At 44.2% G+C, this 26,848-nt stretch overlaps 1 protein-coding gene across 2 annotated transcripts in view; it reads left to right on the plus strand.

The window, feature by feature from the left end:
* TAF3 (TATA-box binding protein associated factor 3) overlaps nt 1–22,306 on the plus strand; it is a 140,492-nt gene extending 118,186 nt beyond the window's left edge. For both annotated transcript variants that reach the window (XM_083461070.1, XM_083461071.1), the window contains exons 5-7: nt 12,300–12,555; nt 18,315–18,421; nt 20,002–22,306. In XM_083461070.1, the coding sequence (XP_083317196.1) occupies nt 12,300–12,555; nt 18,315–18,421; nt 20,002–20,116 (478 nt within the window). In that variant the 3' untranslated portion in view covers nt 20,117–22,306. The remainder of the gene's footprint in view (nt 1–12,299; nt 12,556–18,314; nt 18,422–20,001) is intronic.
* The last annotated feature ends 4,542 nt before the right edge of the window (nt 22,307–26,848 follow it).

The raw sequence follows: 26,848 nt of genomic DNA on the forward strand, positions 1-26,848 counted from the left end.
CATTTTTTCCCCTTTGCACAAGACTCCCACAAGTCACCTTTTCAGTCACAATAGTAGCTGCATTTCCCCATGTAAATGCTGTTTACTTGCAGAGCACTCAGACAGTGCAGTGTCCATGGAACAAAATCATACTCTTGAGAATTGTGGGCAGTGTGAGAAACAAATGCATATTTATTGTGCAGTGAACTCATTTTTTGAAAGACTGTAAGCGGGCCTCATTTGGACAGAGTTTAGAGAATCCCTCACTTACTAAGGTATGTGGCTTACTAGTGCGGCTAAGTACACGAGACCACTATTTATCTCCCGTTTGCCCTAATCTATATAGCTTTTCAATCTATGCACATGTAAGTTATATATTAAATCAGCGCCAGCTTTGGGTAATCTTTTAGGGCGCTTTCTGTGGTTGTAGAGAGCTGGGTTGAGGTATCATATTTAAGCAAGAACACTGAGATTTTGAAAAACATAGTGGTTTTGCAATTTATCCCCGCAATCAGATAAACTCAGTAATAAAACTAAGGTAAATGCATGTCTATGAATTCCAGCATCAGTTGATTGAAATGAGACTTTCATAGCTGTGGTGTTAAGGAATATTACAAACATTCAAACTTTTCAGAAGTTAACATTCTAGGCTAGGGTCAGAAGGGGTTTGGGGCTGTTGATGAGAAAGGAGGTCAGCAGGAAAGGCAGCAGTATTGGAGCAGTATTGTTGGTCTGCTGCTAGCCTGCGTTTGTGTGTATTTATAAATACAATTATTGCATGGGTGTGTGTAAGACATTGAGGGCAGAATGGATATAGGAAAGGCCTTGCCCACAAGCACACATTTACAAAGTTACATGGGTTTCTACTTAATCCAAATAATGACCACAGAACAGAAATAATAACAGAAGATGAGTAAATTTAGAAATAATAGAACAGAACAGAAATAATAACAGAAGATGAGTAAACTCATCTCAAAGAACTGCCACAGTTCTTTGCACAGAATTTAGATTTATTTACTTATTTAGATGCAGTCAAAATATATATAAAAAAGAAAAAAATATTATCCAGTAGCACCTTAGAGACCAACTAAGTTTGTTCTTGGTATAAGCTTTCATGTGCATGCACACTTCTTCAGATGCAGATCTTTAGATGCAGATCTTAAATATTTCTCAAAGGGGGGGAAACATCGTTTATGCCTTTTTGGTAATGCCTCACACTTGCGCTTGTGGATCACTTGGCACAGCAGCCTTTGAGGCCTGGGAATCAAATCTGACTTTCAAAAGCTGCTTCCTTTTTAGCGTTTGTGGGGTGACACTCTCCCCACCCCCGTTTATTTTCATCAGTCATGGTGCTTTGGGCCTGCAAAGGATGAGATTGAAATCAAATAAATTGCTTCCAAAGATAGGAAATTATTTCACATCTCAAGAGTCTTGCTGTGCCTCAGATACAGCATGTCACGGCTTGCGTCTGTGCAAGCCAATTACATCCCAAACAATCTTCCTGCCTGCCTACCTGTGGCATCATAATGACTGGTAGAACTTGCTCTGCTCTTGCAGGTTTAAGGCTTTGACTTCCCTGGGAATGTGTCGTGTGGGGAGCTCCGTCCTGTAGAATGGAATGAAAGTTCCAAGTCCAAGCTGAATATGACAATAACGATTTGCCCTCGGCTACTTTGGAAAAAGACTGCGCTCAGATTTGGTGTGCCATGATGGGTAGTGTTTTATGGCTCTGGAGCCAGGCAGCACAAGACAAATGTCAGCCTAAGGCAGGGGCGAAACTGGGCTTTATTTCACCCGGGTCAAAGACCCAGATTGGCACACACCCCACACTCATTTGCTTATGCGCACACACACAGGCTGGGAGCTTCAATGGCGCCCCTCTGGAGGCAAAAAACAACAAGAACCCCCCACCCCCCAAATCGTTGCAGCACTGTCCAAGGTAGCCATAAGGAAAACCATCCACTTTGTTTGGGATATTAGGCTATTATCTTGTGAATTTGTTGGGGAGGATAAGAGAGCACCTCAACGCAGCAGTCGTGATGCAGACAGAAAGGGTGCCCTCTTTGATGAGCGTGGCAATGGTTTGCATGGGCAGAGGGGGAATCCCCCAAGATGGCGGTGGGAACGTCCTTGTGTACATAGAGCTTTCAGTAGTTCCCAGTGACCATGAAGCGTTTTGTCTGATACCACAGCGGAAATGTATGAAAGAAATATCCACGCTCCGTTGCAGCGTTGGGAACTGTGCTGTTTGTCTTCCAGTACCCCCTTTTTCAAGAAAAACGATGAGAAGCGTACTTAGAGCAAGACCGTCTCCTTGCCAAAGCCTTTCTCCCATTCCCACATCACAGGGGAAGGGAGTGGTGTGTGTGGTACCTTGTTAACTTTGGGTTGATGTGGTTGCTTGGGAGACTCATCCCAAGAAGGCTTCAAGGCTTTTCTCACATACACCTCCTTCGTTCTGGGGTGGTGATTTTTGTTGTTGTTAATTTACTTTTTATCTCTTAATGAAGGGTATCGTTGTGTCAGAATAAACCCTGCCTGGTAAAGCAACCCATCGAGGAGCTAATCTGTGATCCCAGTGCTTTGGGCAGATTCTGTGTGGGCCTGGTTGGTTTTGGGGTTTTAGGGGGGAGGGTTTGCTGTCATTGTTGTTTTTAAAGGAATTGTCACTAACTACACATTGAGAGATTCCCATGCTCACTCCTACCGGTTCAGAAAGAATGTGGCATGGTGACATGTTGGGAAAGCAACAGCGTTTTTAATTGTGGGGGACAGTCTCCACCTTCGCCATGCACTGTGGAACCTGACCCACGATTACGCTTTCTCGGGGTTTTACTTTAAAAATGAAAAAGGCCATAGTCCTCATGACTGCAAACTACACATGTGGATGTTATCTGCTGAAGGCTCTGGAAGCAAGGGTAGTTTGTGGAAGAGTTTTATGAGTTTGAAGTAGAACGTGTAGCATTTTAGCCCTTGTCCAGATCTCAGTCCCTCCCTCTGGTCTTTAGCCAGCCAAACGTCTTCCATTTCCAGTTATTACCATAATTCTTACAAACAAAAAGAAAAGGAATATAAAATAATCAGCGACAATTAAAATAGTGTGCACGAGCACTCTGCATAATTTTTTGTGCTTTGTATTTGTGTTGGACGATACGTATTGTACACCAGTGTTTCGGGATGTGGTGCCGCTTGGGGTTTCTGACTGGAAGCCGTTTTTATCTGCAAACCATCTCTGCTGTCGGTGTGTGAGAGCTTTCTACCTACATATAAAATGAGCAGCAGAATAATCTCCACCGAAAAACGGAGTATGCTTGCCATGTATGGGAGCAGCAATCCACAGGCTAGGACATTATTGAGTTTGCTGTAATATTTATTATGTTTATTTCAGAAACTCTGTGACAGATAGGATGCATCATTATGATGAATTAAGATGGTTTTTAAAAGGGGGGGAATAATTGTGTATAAATTGTGTGAGTATAAGCCCTAAGCCTGAGGCCTGGTTCAGGTGTAGCAGGAAACTATGGTTTTCAGCTGCAAGAGTGAGCCTCAGCCTCATATATTTCCCTTTCCTCCTCCTCCTCTTTTTCATAACCCTCACAGGGTTGTAGTGAGGATGAAATGGGGAAGAGGAGAACCATGTACACAACCTTGTGATCCATGCAAAATAAAGGTGGCATATGAATATAATGATAAATATAAATAAAGATTTATAGACCAAATTGGCAAACAGTGCAGTTCTCCAAGTGGAAGTGTCCAATGCCGTCAGGATCTGCTGTAAGAGAGAATTTTTAAAAAATGCAGCTTAGATGGTACTTAACACCTTGGAAACTTTCCAAGATGTATAAAGGTATCCTATGTGATTGCTGGAGATGTGGAGAAAAATCAGGCACTTTTTACCATATGTGGTGGCAATGCAAGAAAATTGAGGTGTTTCGGGAGGGCATCCATTTAGAATTGCAAAAACTGTTAAAAAAACTCTTTCAATAAAAAACCAGAAGCTTATCTTCTAGGAATTACGGACTTAAACTTTCCTAAAAAAAACCAAAGGATATATTTTTATACGCTACAGTGCCAGCAAGAGTCCTAATTGCTGCAAATTGAAAATTTTGATAAACTTCCATCTATGCAGGAATGGATTCAAAGATTGATTGAATATGCGGAACTAGACAGATTGTCTGAAAAAATAAATAACAAACCAAAACAGGTATTTGTATCCAAATAGGAAGTCTTCAAAATATATTTGAAAAATAATTACAGTAGCTTAAACTCTGTCGCAGCATTTCATTAACTTCAGTAGTAGCTTTAAGAATTAAGGGAGCCCTAAGATAAATTAAGATGCAGTTAAATTATGATAATAGTTTGTATTGGCAACAAGTCTGTGTACTTGAATTAAGGAGTAGACGGGAAGTCATTTGTGTCTTTTGAGTTGGTTTGTATTACGTCTATTTGTTTTTGTATGGTATAGGTGCAATGGGTGTTTTTCCTTTTTCTTTGTGTATTACAGTGGTACCCCGCAAGACGAACGCCTCGCAAGACGGAAAACCCGCTAGACGAAAGGGTTTTCCGTTTTGGAGGCGCTTCGCAAAACGAATTTCCCTATGGGCTTGCTTCGCAAGACGACAGCCCATAGGGAAATCTCAGGGACAGCGGGGAAGCGCAGCGCGTCTTCCCCACTGTCCTCGGACCTCCTCCCGCCGCCGGCTTCGGAACGAAGCTCCGATGCCCGGCGGCGGAGGGGGAAAGCCTCCTCCCGCCGCGCGGCATCGGGACGAAGCCCAGATGCCGGGCGGCGGAGGGGGAAAGCCTCCCGCCGCCGCGCGGCATCGGGACGAAGCCCCGGTGCCGGGCGGCGGAGGGGGAAAGCCTCCCGCCACCGCGCGGCATCGGGACGAAGCCCCGGTGCCGGGCGGCGGAGGGGGAGCGTCTCCCCCCGCCGCGCGGCATCGGGACGAAGCCCAGATGCCGGGCGGCGGAGGGGGAAAGCCTCCCGCCGCCGCGCGGCATCGGGACGAAGCCCCGGTGCCGGGCGGCGGAGGGGGAGCGTCTCCCCCCGCCGCGCGGCATCGGGACGAAGCCCAGATGCCGGGCGGCGGAGGGGGAAAGCCTCCCGCCGCCGCGCGGCATCAGGACGAAGCCCCGGTGCCGGGCGGCGGAGGGGGAACGTCTCCCCCCGCCGCGCGGCATCGGGACGAAGCCCAGATGCCGGGCGGCGGAGGGGGAAAGCCTCCCGCCGCCGCGCGGCATCGGGACGAAGCCCCAGTACCGGGCGGCGGAGGGGGAAAGCCTCCCGCCGCCGCGCGGCATCGGGACGAAGCCCCGGTGCCGGGCGGCGGAGGGGGAAAGCCTCCCGCCGCCGCGCGGCATCGGGACGAAGCCCCGGTGCCGGGCGGCGGAGGGGGAAAGCCTTCTCCCGCCGCCCGGCATCGGATGGCTTTCCTGAAGACTTGGGGTGGGAGGAGGGTTTTCCTTCCCACCGCCAACATTCAGAATGCTGTTCTGAATGTTGGCGGTGGGGAGGAAAAACCCTCCTCCCACGCAAGCCCCGGGAACAGAGGGAAAGCGCTGCGCCCCTTCCCCTCTGTTCCCGTACCTGTGCTGAAGGCTTGCGGTGCGGAGAAAAGCCCTTCTCCGCACCGCCAGCCTGGCAAGCGGTTTCCCTAGGAACGCATTAATTGATTTTCAATGCATTCCTATGGGAAACCGTGCTTCGCAAGACGAAAAACCCGCAAGAAGAAAAAACTTGCGGAACGAATTAATTTCGTCTTGTGAGGCACCACTGTATATATATGTAAAAACTGTCAGGATCTCACTTCTGTCACCAACTTTGCTGTAGCATTCTGCACTGGCTGCAGCTCCCAGATGAAGTGCACGGAACACAGCTCATTGCAGTAATCCAGTCTTGAAGTCACCCATGCCTGATCTACTGTGTCAGGCTCCCCTGGTCCAGAATCTGTTGCAGCTGTCATACCAGGCGCAGCTGGTTAAAGGCTCTTCTAGCCCCAGAGGCCATCTGGGCCTCCGGTGGCAGAACTGGGTCCAAAAGAACCCCCATACTGTGAACTGAAAGTGCTCCTTCGGGGTGGGGTGGGGAGTGCAGACCTGTGCAGAGCTGGCAACTAATTTCTCGAGACCCATTCACCCACAGTGCCCCTGTCTTGTAAAGATTCTAGATCAGCTTATTTTCCTTTCTTCCATCTCACCACTGCATCCGTGCACCAGTCCAGGCCCTGCACGGCCTCTCCTGATTCAGGTATTACGGAGGAACAGAGCCAAGTGTCGTCTGCACACGGATTGCACCTTGCCATAAAGCTTCTAATGACTTTTCCCCCTGGCTTCATGCAAATATTAAACAGCACTGGGTATAAAATAGCACCCCACAGCACCCCATGGCGTAACTGCCAGGGGGCTGAAAAGCGCTCTCCCAATTCTGCATTTTTGGACTCTGTCCTGCAGGTAGGACCAAATCTGGTGTAACGCAGTGCCCCAATTACCATTCCAAGGACCTGAGCCAGGAAGATGCCATGGTCAAGGGCATCAAAAAACTGTGGATAGATCAAGAAGCAGGAGCAAGGTCATCTGTCAGGGAGCCCCAGTGCGGCTCAGTCCCATGGCACTCCAGGCATGATCAAAGGAACCTTATTAATCATCATTAGACTTGGCTCTGTCTCCTCCTGCATGTTGCCACACTCACATCCTCTGCCTTCAATAGGATGACGAGAGTCACCATCCCCCTCTGAGATTGCCCCATTGCAATCAAATGGCGTAAGCCAAAACCATTTCTCTGCCTGCTGTGCCAGAGCTTCATTAGCTGAAGGGAGTGGTGGCCAGGCTCCATTGGGTGCTCTTCGTAGCGCAGATCTTGGATGTGATACCTGAGATAAACAGGCCAGGCCTGTTGTTGTACACACGTTTGAAGCCTGCACTTCAAACAGAGCCAGTCAATCACTTCCCCGTTAGTAAAATTGGGATTTGAACCTTGCGGACATGCAAATCAAAAGTTGGGCATGGGAGAGTGCAGAAGTAGGTCCCTGCACATGGGGAGAAGTGAGCAGGTGTGCAGGAAAATGTCACAGAACCCCTTGACTTCCACCACACCCCAGAAAAGTAACTAAGACCGAAAGCTGTGCATGCATGTTGCCTTCCCGCTGCCAAAGAACTATTCCAGCAAAGAGCAAGGAGGTTCAAGCTCTTTTGCTGGCTGAGTTGGGAGCTTAACAGACCACAGGGAAGCAAACTGGGTTCTACTTGCTTACCTTTAGCCTGGGACCTGCACTAGGGAGGGATTGGGCTGGAAGCAGGTGCAGCCTCCGGTGCGCACCCATCCAGCCCACGTGCCTCCATTAATAAGCTCCTTTAAACTGCAAGGGGGGGAAAGATTCCTTGCCATCTTTCGGATCAGGGGTGGGGAGGAATGGGCCTCAAAGAACATGCACCTTCCTGAAATTATTTCACCTCGTTTGTGTTCTTTTTTTTTTTTTTAAATTCTTTTTATTAAGTTCCTTTTATGCACACAAAAAGAAAAAACAAATACATTCAACAGAATATCACATCACTTGAGTACTAAAAAAGAAAAAAAAAGAAAAAAAGAAGAAAAAGATAAAGCACATAAGAAGAAGGAAGAGAGACGACAAAAAACTACGACATACAACGTAGAGCAGTCGACTTCCTTCCCTACTGATTTCGGGTTCTTCCTTTTGCTAGGTTCCTTTTTACTGCTGGTATTTGTTTTTAGTTTGCAACATCGGAAGTTTTAAATCAAACCTGCTGTATTTGGTAGGTTTTTAAAGTTACCTTCAAAATAAACTATAAATTTGTTCCAGTCCTCTTTTAACTTTGTATTTTTATGATTTCTAATTTTTTGTGTCAGTCTTGCCAATTCAATAAAGTCATATAGTTTTAATTGCCAGTCCCTCACCGTTGGAAGATTTGTGCTTTTCCAATTTTGGGCGATTAACATTCTGGCTGCTGCGGTTGAATATTGGAATAGGGTTTTGTCTTTTTCTTGGATTTCTTTCCCCACCATCCCTAATAAAAAGGCCTCTGGGTTTTTGGGGAATGTGTATCTAAATATCTTTTTTAACTCATTATATATCTGGTCCCAAAATTTTTTAGTTTCTTCACATGCCCACCACATATGTATAAAATTTCCTTCTTTTGTTCTGCATTTCCAGCAAGCCCTGTCTGCAGTTTTGTACATTTTGTTCAATTTTTCTGGTGTCAGGTACCATCTGTAAATCATCTTTTCTAAATTTTCTCTAATTGCCGCGCTCGCCGTAAATTTTAATCCCTCACTCCACAATTTTGACCATTTTTCGTATTCTATGTTATGTCCCAGATCTTTCGCCCATTTGACCATGACTTCTTTGATTTTATCATCTTTAGTCTCCCATTCCAGTAGTATGTTATACATTTTTGATAATATCTTCGATTTGCTTTCAATTACTTCAATCTGAAATTTGGACTTCTTTTCATTCATTCCTATTTTCTTATCTTCAGACCATTTTGCATTAATTTGGTGATACTGTAGCCAACCCGTCAGCTTCTCCTTTAGTTCTTCATAAGGTCTTAGTTTCCAGCTATCTTGGGATCTTACTAGTAGGTCTTCATATGTCAATTTTTGCTCTTCCATATTTGTTTTTTTTATTGATAAGATATCTGTTGGGGATAGCCACCAGGGGGTTCTCCATTCCAACAATTTCTTGTTTCTTTCCCAAACTTCATATAGAGGGCCTCTAATAATGTGGCTCGAGAAACTTTTGTGTACTTTTTCTTTCTTTGACCAAAGGTAGGCATGCCAACTGAGTCTATTGTCAGCCCCTTCCAGGTCTAATAAGTCCGTATCCTCTAGGGTTATCCAATCTTTAACCCAGCAGAGACAAGCCGCTTCATAATATACTTTTAGATCAGGTACTGCCAGTCCTCCTCTCTCCTTTCGGTCTGTTAATAGTTTGAATCTGATCCTTGGCCTTCTTCCCTTCGAAACGAGAAGAACACCTCGTTTGTGTTCTAAAAGGCAACTTGGGTTCACTTCCATGCGTGCAAATTAATCTGCTCTGCAGATAATTTAGGGCATGGTGTGCACTCAGATGCACCTCCAAGCACGCAGTCAGTTGCAAACAATGCAGGGCTGACACTTAATCAACACTGCACATCAGAGTGCAGGTGCTAACCATCTCCACTGGATTGTTTTCAACTGAATTTGCCCACGGCTGAGTGTTAGAAGCAGTTTGGTGCAAATATTATTTGTTTATATGCATTTGCACTTTACAAACAGCAGGCAGCGATCCCTAATTCCTAAGGAGCTTTCAGTCTAAAATAGACAGAGTGATACAATGGGGGGAAAGTGTTCAGCAAAGTCCTCCTCAAAGTAGACACACTAAAATGAATGAACCTAAGTTATCCATGCCCTTTAACGTCAGTGGGTCTTCTCTGAGTAGGACTAGTGTTGACTACCACCCTGTGTGATCATGTCAGTTATATGGCTTACTCACAATGTCATAGAGACCAAAGGGACAATCTACAATCATCCTGGAAATGTGAGTTTTGAGGAGAGGCTTGAAGGAATTGAGGCAGGTGGTGGACCAGAGGCATTTTGAGAGTCAGGTACAGGCAGAAGGAGCAGTATGGGAAGATGGGTGGAGCTGTTTCAGGCAGCAGGAGACCTTTGGATGGCTGAGGGAGGCTGGTGTAGATACATAACATAAGCACTCAGTTGCGCACATCAAGTACTTTGGCATATGCAGCAGAACTCTTTCACACAGTTGTAATATTGATTGATCACCACTTAGCATTATCAGTTTTGTAAGTTGCGTTCGTTATGACACCTGACTATGTAATTTACATTTCTGTAACCAAGATTAAGCCTAAGCTGGGCTTCTACCTTTTCCCCATACATATTTAGATCTTTCTGTACCCCAGCAGCTCAGGCAGATTACACTGAAATCTTACCTTCATATATCCTATCAGGCAGCTTTGTAGATTGCATTAGGTTGAATTGCCCAATCTCCATCCACTCATTTGTTTTCGTAAGTGAGTACTGCATGTCGGTCTTCCACGTCAGATGCAGCACCCGGTTTCGCTGTTCTCCAGACTGTTGCTTGCAAGTTATATAATCATGGCCGAAAACGTCCTGCACAGCCAACTAGCGTGCATACTAATGACTGTTCAAAATGTTTTTCCGTACTCTATTCAGACTTACCAGGTGCTGAGGACCAATCTTGGACCTTGAGCAAGAAGTTCACTATAGACACTGGCTGCTCTCTATAGACACCAGGAATCCCAGAAGGATAGGATACCCGTTAAATGCAATTTGCTCTGTGTCATACCTGATTTGGCATCTCCTCTGTCTCTTCTATATCTTCCTAACTGCTAATTTATCTGCCTATATAATTTATATCCCGCTTTCCCTCTCGAGTTAGGCACATCATAGCAACCAACGCTGACGCTCTCACACACTCTTAATAAGAATACAGCTTGGAATCTCCACTTCCCCCCACCCAAAGGGAGTCATGCTGTCTTGTCTACCAAAGATGGTGGCCTCCGTTGGCGCTTTTTTGGAGAAGGCGTTCCACATTGAGAAAAGTCCTCCTCTTTCCCTTTGCTTATTCTGGAATTGTTCATACCTGTGAATGTCTCTCTTCCTCCTCAGCCTAGAATTTGCAGAGCACTTGTGTTTGTTGCTGCTGCTGTTTCAGCAGGGCAGCGGGGAGCACAAAATGCCTTCTGCTTCCAAAACTTGACAGCAGCATAACCATAACTTTTTGTGGTGGGAAGATATGTCTGCAAATGCCAGAGCGGGGCAACCATCTTTAGATAACAGGCAAAAACATTTCTCTAAAACCAGGCCTTTTGTTTTTACCCATATGTTTGTGGGTAGGGGGCGATTGGTTTGTTCTTGTTTTATTATACATTTCGTGTTCTCATTTTGAATTTTTATGCTGTGACCCACCCTGTGGTCTTCATATGAAGGGCGGTATTCAAATTTAATAAATAATTTATTTTTCCCCCTGGATGTAGGTCTATGGCTGAAGCTTTTAGCCCCACTGTACTTTAAGCCGCACAGAATAGCTGCAGTGTAGTGTTGTCAGCAAGAGTTAGTTGTGTCATTAAAGGATCGCTTATCCCCTTTTAATGAAAATATCCCATGTGTGTTGGTAGGCATTGTTCTGTTTACTTCCTCGCAAAACAAAATTGGGATTTTGAGTCGTATTGAAAATCCAAAGTTGAGTTAGTTCAGCATCTCCTCTGCTATTTTAATGCACAGCTACTACTACTAGTAGTATTTATTGATATTGGGATGTATCAAATGCTATTAGACCCATTGACATTGATAGGCATGATTTAGGCCCATTAATCCAATTTAGCTGGAAATAATCTGTTATTTATTTGTCCTTTGGGCAACCCATGTTGACTGGAAATGCTGGTTTGTATGTGAAATGGCACCTCCAATCTGCTTCCTGTCTTCCTTCAGTTCATGCTTGGGATCTTTTTCTTTCCGTTCATAGGCAAACGTTGCAAAATCAGCATCGTTGCCCTGCTAGCTAAGCTTTCGGAATCGAAACAGGATTGGGTTCTTGACATAAGCTCATTCTGATCAGCTAAACAAGTTGACTGTTCAGTTGTAATCTTTTGATATGGCCTTTGTCCATTTGTTCTGTAAGCTCCACCCTAGACTAATCTTGTGGGTTCTCTCCTCTCCCTCATCAGTTGTGGTTTTCTCTTCCATTTGATAACTTGTCTGCCTGTTGCTGTGTAGGAAACAGTTGTCTATAAATAAATATTGATTGCCTCAATCCTTTGCCAGCGCAGTGCTTTATTTCTAGCATGCATTTACCATAACAACACCCTGTGATGGATTCTAGCAAAGGCAGCAATTAATATCTGGGTGCTGATTATATATTGCATATATACATTTTTGATCCTAAACAGATATGGCTGCTTTCATAGTAATCTGATGAAAGCCATAATGCAGATTTTTCAAATTTTCTTTATCATGTGACTTTTGGGACATTTTGATATAGAGCACAAAGAGTGAGTTCTCCAGCCTGGTCCCCTGTTTTAGGAGCAGCTTTTCCATTCATAAAGACCCTCAAAGCAGTGTGAAAAAGCAATAAAATGCAGTTTTAAAAATCAGCAAGATTTAAGCAAGCAAATTTTCAAAATTTGGTTTTAGCACTATATGGTTCATGAATGGGAAGGAAAACTATTCAAGGGCTATCTCGCCTTGATAAAAATCTGTGGCAGGTTTTCCTCTGTTTTTTTTCTGGGCATCATCGTAGTGCACTGTTACATCTGTTCTTTTCCCCCCTTTTGTCCAACAGCGTCATCAGCAAAGTGGTGTCGGCACCGGAGGCTAAACCATCGGTCATGGCTCGGCCCAAGACGCCACCGCCTCCACCATCCCCGGCACCAGCTCCTGTTCACGTGACGCCGCCTCCTCCTCCCGTGGTTCTTCCTATGCCTCCTGCTATCATTTCCCCAGCTGCGATTCCACCACCGTCTCCTGCAATGCCTGCTGTGGGAGGCTCCAAGGGTCCCGTTAGGAGTGTGGTGACGGAGACTGTCAGTAATTACGTGGTATGTACATGGATGCTTTTCAGTACAAAATGTGTGTCGATTTCCCTCTTGCGAAATGCTCTCCCCAGGGAGGCTGACCAGGCGCCTTCATTAAACACCTTTAGGAGCCTAGCGAAAATGTTCCTCTTCAACCAGGCCTTTGGTTGATTGACATCCGGTGCCATATATATATATATATATATATATATATATATATATATATATATGTTCACACACACATATAAATACACACGTGTGTGTGTGTGTGTGTGTGTGTGTGTGTATACATGTGTGTGTGTGTGTGTGTATGTGTATATATGTGTGTGTATATATACACGCACACACATATAATTTTTATTAAATTTTCTGTTTTACAATTTAGAGTATTCATTTAAATAACCTTAAAATATCAGTGACTTCCCTTCTTCTCTTTCCATGGTTCATTTTGCATAGCATAAATCACCGCATATTTTACATATGCTAAACCATTCAGTATTCCATTATCACATCCATCAAAACTTATTTACACTGTTGAATTTATCCGAATGCCACCAATGTTTTCGAGTGTACACAATTATTCCCCCCCCCCCCCGGTATATTCAATAAATATTTTTTCCAACCTTCTTTAAACGTATGTTCTTCTTGTTCTCTTATTCAATACGTTAGGTCCGCAAGCTGAGCATATTCCATCAGTTTAAGTTGCCATTCTTCTTTAGTTGGGACCTCACTCATTTTCCATTTTGGGGCTAACAAAACATGGGAGGGATTTTTGGTTTCTCTTTGTTGTTTTTTAATGTATTTTGTGCTGTTTATATTATAATGTTATGCTGTGGGCTGTCCTGAGATTTACAGGTATAGGGTGCTATAAGAATATTATTATTATTATTATTATTATTATTATTATTATTATTATTATTATTATTATTATTATTATTCCAGTTGGGGGACTCTTTGATAGCATGTCCATAAGTCCACCTGTTTCCAGCAAATCATTTCAATATCACATAAATAGTTGTGGGAATGAGACTTAAGAGCTATTAATTTTTATAGCAAACTGAACTCAAATAGCCCATGCTAAGTTTAACTTATTTGTTATGAGACCTACGTGTTCAGACTTTGGTGACCTCCTTCAAAACGATTTATGCCAAGTTTATTAAACATCCTTGTCTTCATGTTTGTAACCTTGTGAATAAAACCTAAAGTGCTATTTTGCTTTGAAGCACTTCCTGGGCTTTAGAAGGGATACACTCTTTATCCCACTTTATTTGGCTTTTGAGTGTTAAGCAATAGCCTGTATCGCCTTCTGAATAAAAGAATTTTATGTACATTAAAAAGATGGTAGTAATCTTTGCTTAAGGACGGCAGCAACAAAGAGTCAACAAGAATGTTTATTGTGAATGTTTATTGTGAAACAGGAAACTTTACTGAGGCCTATTGGTAAATGTCCAAAACAAACTACAGTACATGAGATATGCATTGCTGATGTTTACTGATAAATCTGAAGGCTGACCAAGCACCTTTGGCCAATAACCAGATTTCAGCCTTATTCAGGTGGAAGTCCAGCGTTTGCCATGATAGATTCACCATATTAACCAAACCAGATTTATTTATTTTTCCACCTTGTTTTTAGCATTTACACCTGCCCTTCAGTCAGTGACAGTTATGGCAGAAATTAAATCTGCTTATATACCAGAGGCACTTCATTGGCCTTGAAATAACCAGTGAATATACAGGTTTTGGGCACTTGGCACTGTCCTCCTTAAAAACCTTAAGAATTCATAGCAGATAGTATCATTCACAGATTTGGACATTTATCAGATGTCTGTATGCATCCTCGTGTATAAACCTACATGTGTGTGTCATTTAAAACTGAATGGGTAGAGCAGATATAAACAAGGAAAAGTACACAACTGTATGACAGAGGATGGAGATTTATATGCCCAAAATATTAAAGCACCTGTTTGATTGTGAAATCCTTTTCATAGTTATGAACTTTTAAGTAACGCAAGGCTTGTGGGATCTCATTTTTTATTACTTTGCTCTTTTAAGTACCTGTAAGAGAATTCAGATCCCTGCATTTCCAGCTTGTAGCACCATACTCTCTCACTCTCTTTTTGCAGCAATCATTGGCATTTCTCATAATAAGCACATAAAGGGTGAAAAGCAGATCTATAGCTCTAAACAGAGTAGGCTTGTGCTGGGAGTCCTGATTGACTGCCTGTGTTTGCGTAATATTCACATTTCACATGTAAACATAATTGCTGTGATGTGTTTAAGAACAAATGTTTAGCCCTCCGGGTTATACACTCAGGATTAGAGCCAGGGCAAGCTAGTTGCACCCATTGAAGATATGTTAGTTATGAATAACTTTTCACATTGGTTTCAGTAGGACTTAAGTGCAGCTAACCTGCTCTGGTTCCAACTTAGAAACACATAAACACAACACTTAAACACACAACACACACAGCAGAAATACTAAAGACTAAGCAATCCATAAAATGAAATGCGTGACTTTTAGGATTTCATGAGGTTTTAGCAAACGGCCACAGCTCTTTTTGCTGGGTGCCATATAAATCTGGCTCAGAAAATATCAGACCTCAAAATGAGGTCTAGGCAAGGAGATTCAGAGAGAAAGGAAATAGAAAATAGGAGTTTGAAAGAGAAAGGAAGTTCCCTCCCCATGTCACAGGTGAACAACTGAACCACAGGCGGAGTTACTGATCTTGTAGCCAAACAAGGAAGTCTGAGATAGGGATTTAGCTCCGGTTCACATCTTAATCACAAAGCCACCATCTCCGTGGGTGAGAACTACGGTAGAGGGACTCAAGGCCCACTTTCTAAGCCTTCTCAGTCTGTGAAGCAGGAAGGAAAACCTTGCAAATCAGTTGCTTGTAATTGATCCTTGTTTGCCTTTGGCCAGAAAGGCCCATTTTACCCAGTGTTTCCGTAACACAACTGGCCAAGCAGGTTAGACACTTCCCCGGCACTCCTGTGGACTACAGTCATTCTGCGCCTGCAGTTTTATGCTTTCCAGCATGTGAGGCTTTCCTCCTTCGCTAGCAAACTGCAGTGTAATTTCTGCACGTGATCCAGTAAACGTACAGTAATATTCTTCACCACGGGACCTTTTGCCTTTGAGAAAACTCATCGTAGGTACCCATTCCATACAATCAAAGTTCCTTAAGATGGATAATGGTTGAGGAGGGACCATAGGCTGAACGTAGAGGCTGCACAATCCCAGGTAAAAGGCTCTGAGGAAGAAGGAGAAGAAAGGTATTATGCCGTTCCAGTTGGAGGAAACAATATCGGGCTAGATCACGGATGGGGAATCTATGGACCTACAACTCTCACCATCCTCTGATCATTAGGCATGCTAGCTAGGGCTGATGGGACTTGGAGGCATTCCATCGCTGCACTAGAATGACCAGTGGCCTACTTCAGTATATAAGGCAACTTGATTTCATGCAAGGGTTCATTCATTCAGTCATTCAGTCGTTCGTTTTATTTTATGTCTTTCCTCCTTTCCATCGTGGAGCCCAAGGTGTCGTGCATTGGGGTCTCCCATCTGGGCACTGACCAGACGTAGAATAAGAATAATTTATTACTTGTACCTCGCCCATCCAACTGGGTGGCTTCCAGCAGACTGTTAACAACAACAACACATCGGACAATAAAAGCTTCCTGGTACAGACCTAAGGCAGACATACTGGGCGCTTCCTGTTCTTACGTTTACATCCTGCCTTTCCTCTAAGGAACTTGAGACAGCCCACTCGATTCTGCCCCCTTTTTACTTCCACAGCAACTCTGCGGTTCGGGGGTAGGGTGAGAGGTGAGCAGCTAGCCCAAGGTCACCCATCAATCTTTGTGGAGGAGTGTGGATTTAAATTCGTGTCTCCCCAGCCCCTAGTCCAGCACTCAGAGACCCAAGCCGTGGGGCTTTCTTTTTCCAGTGAGAGCACTCAACACCTTTTGCATTTGCATCCATAGAAGCATTTTAACCCCCCCAAGTTATAAAATAAAGCAGCCGCGAGGAAGGGTTGGCTGTGTAGCAAAAAGGACGACACAGATCTCTGCGTGTGTTCATAATTATCTGTATCCTTTCTCGCCCGTGAAGCTTTTCACATAAGTCATGAAGTCATCTAAGTCTAAAAAGGGGCGAATTTCATGATTTCTATCAGATATTTATTCAGTTAATACTTGCTTTGTCAACTGTTTTGTAAACTTACCCTATAATTTCATTTATCAGATTTATCTTTATAGAGCTTTATTTATTTTATTTATTTTGTAAAAACAAACTTTTAAAGAGTGATGACACGAGAAGCTCGTTGTACATGCTATAGAAATTACACATGCTATAGAAATTACCCGAAGCAGCTTGCTATGGAGACAGCTGCAATGTACGGCATGGCTGGAAACGTTATTTTGTCATATTCTGAATATGCTTCCATATTGAATGGAATAGGCAGATTCCACCAGCCTGTTTCTGAATGCTGTAAACCTTCTATGTCTCTCTCTTTCTCTCTCTCTCTCTCTCTCTCTCTTTTTTCCATTTACCCTTCAGTAAACGGAGCCATGGCACAAATGTCAAAGGAATGGAAAGTTACTCAGTAACAATTTTTATACCCTTGATCTTATCAGTTAGTTGAGCTGGAAGAGTTTGGCTAATAAGTAATAACACAGCAATACCTGCACCCCAGACTGTATATATTAGGGACACGTCATCAAGATTGTCTTCTGCAGTTTGTGCAGCGCTTGAACCACTGGAATAAACGAATGGAGATTTTTTTTTTCATTCACTGCGGCAAGCAAATATCAAAGGTATACCCCAAAACAGTTAGTGGTGCCTCTACCCCACCCACAAGTCAGAAATACTTTGCACACATATCAACACGCAGGCAGAGATGCGAGATGCGGGCATATATGGGTCGTGATCTTTTATGGGTAAAGAAGAGCCGCTCTCTGACTTACAGAAGATCCTCCACCAAGACCTTCTTTCTCTTTCTTGTGTGCGAAAAAGCAATGTCCCCCTGCACCGCATTCATTACATCTCGTGGTCAGCTTAGCAGTCTCTGCTGGCCTGGATAATGAGATAAAATGGCACGTCACAAGTTTCTACCATAAGATTTGGGAAGTGAAAGTCCCGTTTTTAGACTTCTAATAATCAGGATATCTTGGGCTATGTGTGCACTGGGTTTCTACCTTCCTGGAAGTGACATGGAAATACTGCAACTATTTTGGGGTACTTTCTAGTATTCAGGAGGTCTGCATGGGTACCAAATATCAGCTTCCTGAGTCATGTGGAAGTGCAAAACCGTTATGTATATGTATATATTGTTGTTTAGTTGTTTAGTTGTGTCCGACTCTTTGTGACCCCATGGACCAGAGCACGCCAGGCACTCCTGTCTTCCACTGCCTCCCACAGTTTGGTCAAACTCACGTTGGTAGTTTCGAAAACGCTGTCCAACCATCTCGTCCTCTGTCATCCCCTTCTCCTTGTGACCTCAATCTGGAGCAGGAACCGGCAAGCCACTCCAGTATCCCTGCCAAGAAAATCCCATGGTCAAAAACAACAGGCATATGTATATATAGAAACAGTTTATAGTGTGTGTGTGTGCGCGCGCGCGCGCACATTCATAAATTGAGTCTGTGTAAATAGAGTGTGGTGGCACATAATCTTCTCTCTATTGAATCGCTTTGGGAAGTAATTGGCTGCATGAAGTGCCTTTAAAAACACACACACACCCCTAAGCCATCAACTTTCCCCTGCCTTTTTATCCCAGATCCGAGACGAATGGGGGAACAAGATCTGGATCTGTCCCGGCTGCGAGAAGCCAGATGACGGCAGTGCGATGATAGGCTGCGACGACTGTGACGATTGGTACCACTGGTGAGTGCCTGCCACTTAAAGTCAAGCCGGAGAATAGCTTTTATCTGTCCTTGGCTACCTCTCTCTTTTACAATCTTCCATGCCTTATATGAAGCAGGCAATATTTTCACCTGCTTTTGAATCCGGCCATTCCTGAGGCAGCAGAGGCCAACAGTGTGATGGCTCCAACGTCCCAACCAACTGCTGGTTGACTTTTAAAGAGACCAGATTGTCAGCAGTGACAAAGACGAGAGTTGTGTGCTGGCTGCTTGCCCTATGTGCAGTACTGAACTCCCTTCACACGGGACTGAAGTCGGGATATGAAGCTATCTGAACTTAATTCTACGCTTAGCCAAATCTTAACGAGTTTTTTTTTCCAGCCGCAAAATTAGACCCGCTCCACAAGTTGGGGGGCTGGATCAGTTAACTGATATTCTTAATCATCTTGTGCATTTGGAGTTATAACTGATCCGCACAAAGGGTACAAAAGAAACCTGAAATGTTTTTTTCACTAACCTGCATCATCTTAAAATAAGAGTATCAGCTGCTCCAAAGTGGGTGGGATTTTTAAAGGAGTTCAAGTGAATTCCGGGGAGTGGGTTGAGGGGAGAGAGGTACAGTGGTGCCTCGCAAGACGAAAATAATTCGTTCCGTGAGTCTTTTCGTCTTGCAATGTTTTTCGTCCTGCGAAGCACGGTCCGTCGCAACTGCGCCTCTTCAAGCGGCTTTAAAAAAAAAGCGCAAGACGTTTTCGTCTTGCGAAGCAAGCCCATAGGGAAATTCATCTAGCGAAGCAACGCAAAACCGAAAAACCCTTTCGGCTAGTGAGTTTTTCATCTTGCGAGGCACCACTGTAAGTGCAGCACAGCACAACCAATGAATTTGGGGTCTGAATGGCCAAAATATAATGTCCTAAAGAAAATTACATTATTTACTTGCAGGCACACATTTTGAATATAGCATAGTTGTTATAAAGGACAACTACAAAACTACTCATAAACTACAATTCAAACCAGGTGCCATAAATTTAACGCATTAATACAGTGACACCGTGCCATTTAAATAACTTTTTTTTATAAGGGAGTAACTTGGGCTGACCTTAATTTTACCTATTCAGTATCTTACTTTATTCATAGCCAAGAAGGGTTTAAAAGGAAAAGGAATAATAGTTCATGAGTTATTAGGTGTATGTGAGAAATTAAGATGGTTATTATGGAACCCAGATATCATCCCTTTATCATAAGCAAAATAATGCATAATGCAGTGCCCAGAGGTTTAAAATAACAGGAGTTATTTATGTCATTGGGTTTTTGATTATCTGTGATTTAATTTGTCTGACCCCCGTTTTAGATTAGTGAGAGGGTCCCTTCCCACAATATAACTGGGTCAGATCTGCAAAACAAGCTTCTGTCAGTTCCTTCATTGCAAGGGTTTGGACTACAGTAGATGACCCTAAGAGTCCCGTCCAACTCTTCCATTCTAGGATTAATTGCAAAAGAGTAGAGCTTGCAGCCCTAGTTAAAAACGACAGCTGGTGTTTCACTTATTGGGAACCCTCATTCATTTTCTTACATTTGCCTCTTGTGTTCTCCAAACCACAGGCTTTGCGTCGGAATCACGGCTGCTCCCCCGGAAGAAATGCAGTGGTTCTGCTCCAGGTGTGCCAGCAAAAAGAAAGATAAAAAACACAAGAAGGGGAAACACAGAGCACACTGAAGCCACCGGGGAGACCGGTCAGACTGTCGCTGCAGCACTTCAGCCCTGACTCCTTTCGTCGCCATCAAGTTTTGAGGATGTGTGATTCTTGAGAGAATCGGGGACAAATGCACACTGTCCGCCCTGAGCTGGCTGCTTGCCCTTCCCTCCCTGATGCTCCTTCGTCAAACGGTGTTGGCCTAGATCAGGAATTCTCTGCCACGAACTCACCGGCTGAAGAGCCAAGAGAGTCTATGGCCAAAGAGAGCTGTGTTGATCGACCACGGCTTTGCTGACACTTGTACATATTGCTGCCCTTCTTCCAGCTGCTTCCCCTCCACCTCTTCAGAGTTCTGTCCTTTCAGAAACAGGACAGTCTTCCCAAATGTGGGCGGCTGTCCCTTGGGAGCCACTCAAATGATTTTCCCGCAGCTCTCTCTTCCGCGTAGCCAGATAATCATTAAAGACACAGGGTGGGGTAGCTTCCTGGTAAATATTTTTCTGACAAGAATATATGAAACCTCTTTTCTTCTCGCTCCTCCTCCTCCTGCCCCTCCTTGATTTTTAAGACCTAACCTTAATAAACATGCTTGAGCTTTTTGTGAAATAACTTCTATTTTTTTAAAAGACGGGAAAGTTTCTATGGTGGCCAACTTCCTTCTTTTGTGTTTGTGTGTTTTTGCGCTCCTTGAGCCTCTAATAATGTGATATAGACTCTTGCCCCCTCCTCCCTCCCATTCTGCCCTCTTTGTCGCTTGCACATTTCACAGGCGTGTCCAAGTTATTTGCATAAACAGATTTTTCCTCAGGCAGATCCTCTGGAGGTTCTGTTATTTTCAAAGATTGCAGCAGGACGGTTTACATTATTTTTAAGGTACAGCGTAGCATTTTCTAGAATTCCCCAATAATATACTGATGGAGTGTGGGGAGGAGCTTAGAAAATGATTACCCAGATGCGCCTACTTTTCAGTGCTGCTTCTCAAGGTATGCTTTAAAGATGCAACCTTCTGGGTTATTCCCATACCTGAAGACACTTGCAGATGTGAGAATGACCATTGGTTTTAAACAGCAGAATGCATGCACAGTGTTGACAATTCTGAGTGGTGACTGCATGCTTTCAGTGACCTTGGAGCCAATGCTTGCGAAAGGACAGGGCCTAACACTTCCTTGTATATTCTGGGAAACACGGTCATTTAAGCACACATGCAACATTTGCAATGGGTAAATGCCATGCAAAAGCTCCACCGCAGTTCAAAAGAGTGAGGTGCGAAAGAACGGAATGGTGCATGCAGAAGATACGGTTTAGGGTAAAGAAGAAGCTGAGGATCTGTGGAGGTCCATCTCTTTTCCCTTCAACGCTTCCCAGGGGAAGACCGGTCTTCTTCCAGCCAACTTTACGTGTCATTGTGCAGGTCCTCATTTTCCAGAATAAATCAGGGGTCACCAACCACAGGCATGGCTTGAAATGTGCCTCTGGGTGAAGACCTTCCACTACTTATCTCAACTTCCTTCACCTTCTATATCTGCAATTATTATACGGTTGCCCTCAGTGGGTTGAGAGAGAGAGATCAGAGTGTACAGTTGTTACCAACCATCTGCCCACAGCCCTGCAATGCCAGGAGGTTGTTCCACCAACCTCTCAGCTTCCTCTCCAACCCAGAAAGCTGAATGCCACATGCTGTGGCGGATCCACTGTGCGTGAGGCCTTCAGCGTGCTGCTTCTCTCTGAATGGCATCTGCTGCCCAAGCTCTGACATATTAGCACATCTCTCTTTAAAAAAGTTGACACCTGCAGTTTTCAGATACGGTCTGCCAGTTTCCTGTATATAAAGCCCAAATGCCACAAAGTTCACCAGCTGTACAAAAGGAGAGTTTACCAAATTTAATAGTACCAAAAGAATTTTGAGCTGGGATCACCTCCCTATTTCCAGATTGTTGTGTAAGTCATCAGGCTTGACCGCATTCATATTTGCTTAAGTCAGCACTGCAGCCACAACTTTTCCTCCTTTGGAGATGTAGTTGTTTTGTGAGCCTTTTTACATTGATCATTATTTTTTTTAAAGGCAAATGCAGAGTGTTCATGAGGTGTATGTTATCTGTGTCCATTGTCAGAGAGCAGAAAAACTAAGGTTGCCATAAAACTTGTAAACGTTACTGGACATCTCACTGCATTTCTTGAAGAGGTAAATAAACTATTGTAAAAAATGTGAATCCTACCTCCTGCATTGCATTTAAGGAAACTTAAAAGGGAATGTTTATAACTTAACTGAGTTGTTTTTCTATAAGAATCTAGCTTCTCTCTGGGTCGGGAATCTTGGTGCATCCAATATCACTTGGCACTGGTCCAGCTCCACCATGAAAAGTAAATAAATCCCACTTTGGTTGGCAGACTCCATTACCATCGCTTCTTGTTGCTTCAAGTGTTGTGGCTGCCACTAAAACTGGGTAGAGTCGAGGACTGGATAGCCCCAGTCGTTAGAGACCAGGTGCAGATTTTGGGTCTGTAGGTCCGCTTTTTCTGATGGAGGGATTCCTTTCTTTGGAAAAAGTCCCTCCCATTGGAGGAAGGGAACCTTTGCATACAGCCCAAGGAGAAATTTCAAAAAATGTATGGCTCCAAAATGGCGCAGAGGGTTTAAACTCATGGGGAAAAGAAAAAGTAAAATGGTAAAGGACCCCTGGATGGTTAAGTCCAGTCAAAGGCAACTATGGGGTTTGGGCGCTCATCTCGCTTTCAGGCCAAGGGAGCCGGCATTTGTCCACAGACAGCTTTCTGGGTCATGTGGCCAGCATGACTAAACCGCTTCTGGTGCAACGGGACACCGTGACGGAAGCCAGAGCGCATGGAAATGCCGTTTACCTTCCCGCCACAGCAGTACCTCTTTATCTACTTGCACTGGCATGCTTTCAAACTGCTAGGTTGGCAGAACAAACTCAGATGAGTGCAAGGGCCCTAATAGTAGATGCACAGGGGCAACACCTGTAAATTCGGGGGGGGGGGATTCCATTCAGACGCAAAATTTCACCTCCGTTGGACACAAGCAAACATTGGGGAGGGGACAGATGGTTGTGGCAACGTTTGCAAATATATTCATTTATTACGTTTAGCAGGAAAGTTACACTGAGCGGTATTATTTGTATGCCACTATACTATCAGTGGTTTACAGCAGTGAAACAAAACCATACAATAAAAGCCATAAAAAGTTAAATGCAGGTTAACCATTGTTTGGAGCATGTCTTCTTAATTGCCTGTACAGGCCTGGCGGACTAGAACAAATTTCAGCAGCTGTTTGAAAGTTAGTGCAGAAGGCACCTGCTGAATCTGTGTTGGCAGAGTAGTCCATAGGACTGGGCTGATGACACTAAAGACTCGGATTCTTCTTGTTGTCAAATGAGCCTTTCCAACTTGGGAAATGACCAGTGATGTTCCTGCACGTAATCTCAGTGATCAAGCTGGGATATAAGGGTTCAGGCGATCCCTAAAATACCCTGGACCTAAGTTCTTCAGGGCTTTGTAAATTAAATCAGGAACCTCGAACCGTCTCGGTAGGACGTGGGCAGCTGTTTTAACAATGGCATCACACATTTTCTTTTTAAAAAAATATTTTTTGTTATACATATTTAAAATTATAATCCCACCACAACATACCCACAGTTAAAAGATTCCTCCTAACCTCTGGACTTCCCACCTTCCCCTCCATAGATTCTGTTATTAAACCTTTCTCTACTGCATCTTTTTTCAATAATTCATGTTTTTTCTAACTCCGCTATGTCCATATTTCTCATTACATTACAAATGTTATTGCAGTCCTGCTAATGTTTTCAACCGCTTACAGTGGTCTTTAAGGTAAATTATTAATTTCCCCCATTCCTTATTAAAGTTTTGGTCTTTCTGGTTCCTGGGTTTCTGGTCAGTTTTGCCATTTCAGCATAGTCCACCAACTTGATTTGCCATTCTTCTCTGGTAGGGACTTTGTCTTCCTTCCATCTCTGGGCTGACAATATCTGTGCTGCTGTCGTTCCATACATAAAAAGTCTTTTCTGCTCCCTTGGAATTTCAGCACCTACAATTCCTAATTTTAAAAAATTGGTGTCACACATTTTTGACCAGATGCCTCCATCAGCAACCATCTGGAGCTTCCGAATCACACCCAAGGGCAGCCCCATGTGGAGCACATTACAGTAATCCAGCCTCAAGGTTACCAGCGCATGGACTACAGTGGTCAACCTAACCTTGCCCAGGAACGAACTGCCATAATTGTTGAACCAGATGCAGCTGGTCAAAAGCACTCGTAGCCACAGAGGACACTTGGGCCTCTATTGGCCAGGGTATCTCCAGGAATATCCTCGAGCTACGCACTTGCTCCTTCAGAGGGAGTGCAACCCCATCCAGAGTAGGTAACTTGCCTATTTCCTGAGCACGAGAACCACCCACCCAAAGAGCCTTCGTCTTCTTGAGATTCAAGCACCTAATGCTTTTATCAGGGTGGGGATAGACCTCTCAACATGTCACAGCCAATTTCTCCTCTCCCCTTCCTTGGCTATGTTGTTGTTTAGTTGTGTCTGACTCTTCGTGACCCCATGGACCAGAGCACGCCAGGCACTCCTGTCTTCCACTGCCTCCTGCAGTTTGATCAAACTCATGCTGGTATCTTCGAGAACACTATCCAACCATCTCATCCTCTGTCGTCCCCTTCTCCTTGTGCCCTCCATCCTTCCCAACATCAGGGTCTTTTCCAGGGAGTCTTCTCTTCTCATGAGGTGGCCAAAGTCTTGGACCATACATCACTTCCATACATCACTACTGGGAAAACCATAGCTTGAACTATACGGACCTTTGTCGGCAAGGTTCTCCTTCATGGATCACTGCCTTGTCGTGGCGAAGGGGCTTAAATAACTTAGAGAAGCTATGAGCTATGCCATGCAGGGCCACCCAAGACGGACAGGTCATAGTGGAGAGTTTTGACTAAATGTGATCCACCTGGAGCAGGAACCGGCAAGCCACTCCAGTATCCCTGCCAAGAAAATTCCATGGACAAAAACAACAGGCCCATCATGACTAGTAACCATTAAAAGTTTTCTCCTCCAAAAATTTGTCTAATTCTAAAGCCGTCCAAGGTGGTGGCTGCATTTTAACGAGTTGTGTGCTGCCGTGAGAGCTTGTGGGCAGAGGAACAGGTTATAGATACTACTAATCAAGGAAATATTGGATGCCGAGAGCCGAGTGAAGAATTGTGATGGTCTTTTGAAGGCTCCACCTCGCACCCATCTGGCTAGCAATCTGCCAGGCTGCACTTTACGACATCTGATTTGCTGAGCACATGGCTCCACAGTTGCTTCATGCCTTGAAGATGGCAAACAGACCCTAGGCTCCCTACCCCCACAATTGCATTAAATCAAGATTGTTTCCTAAAGAGAGAGAGAGTGACTGACACCATTTGTTAAGAGAGAGAGAGAGAGAGACGTTATTCAGAACATTATCTGCTTCATTCTGCAGGCACGGAAATGCATCCACTTTTAGACTTTTAAAAACTTCTGAACAGAGAGAGAGTGAGGGAGGGAGGGAAAATACCCCACGGCGATCTAAAGATTGCACATAAAACTATTAGTATTGAAAACTTAGCCAGCATGGCTTCAGTGAACTTCATTCATTAACATTCTTGCTGGCAAGGTCTCCATATCTCAGCGTTCATTTTATACTTTAATTTGGTTAGTCGGCCTTTGTTTAATCGTCCTATTCAAAAGGGAACAAAAGAGGTTTAGGTGATACAGAAGGGTAATGCACTATATTTTATCTCTCGAAAGCTCGGGCAAACTGGGGAGGTTCTGATACTCTCCAATTCTCTTCTCCCCAGGACATTTGGAATCACAAATCAGGCAGCGGATGATAAAGATCCCCACTGTACTTAGTGGCAGACACCTTCCAGAGCGGGTTTTTTTTGGGGGGGGGGAGGGAGAAGAGAAAGAAAACACTTTGTCACCCACAGAAATTATATTCTCAGCTCTACAGACTGTTCCAAAGGAAGATTATCTCTGCAAAAGAATGCCTGCGTTACACCTTCGGGTTAAGTGCCTGACGCTCAGCTCTGCATAAATGCCTCTCCATGGAAAAGTTGCGATGGAGAAGTTTGTGGCCTTCTCCCCGTGATCTTATGGTGGGTTCAGATGATCACTTTCCCCCCTTTGCAGCAGGAATGGGGAACCAGGTGGCATTGGAATCAGGGCATTTTGTCATCTAAGGCAAAGAACAAGAATGTGCTTCTTTCAGTTCCGTGGACAAAAGCAGCCCAGACTGGTAGCTCACCCTTCCTTTGATACTAGCGATGGGGCATTCTCCTGAAAATACACACAAGAGCAGCAGGCTAGTTTATGGGATGTGAGACTGTTGGGGTGGCACCCAGAACTCTGCCCACCTCTCACCAGCTGCCTCACTCTGACAAGTGGAAGGGCCAGACCTTCCAGCCATCATGGCCAATGACCATGGATTTCATTTTTATTTATTAGATTTGCATGCCGCCCTTCATCCGAAGATCACAGGGCGGTTCACAACAGAGGTATAGATAGTCCAATGGCTTCTAAAAGGGCCCCCGATTCCCCATGCAGCTTTTAAAAAAGGATTCGTGGCATGGAAAAAGCGAGGAGAGCAGAGGGTGGTAGCCAACAAAGTAGGGTCCAGTATAAACGGCCTCGGCCCAGTAAACCTGAAGGAGTGTCTCCACCCCCATCGTTCTGCCCAGACAATAAGGTCCAGCG

This window comes from Podarcis liolepis (genome assembly GCF_965112155.1).
Source record: "Podarcis liolepis genome assembly, chromosome: 10".
In the NCBI taxonomy this organism is placed as follows: domain Eukaryota; kingdom Metazoa; phylum Chordata; class Lepidosauria; order Squamata; family Lacertidae; genus Podarcis; species Podarcis liolepis.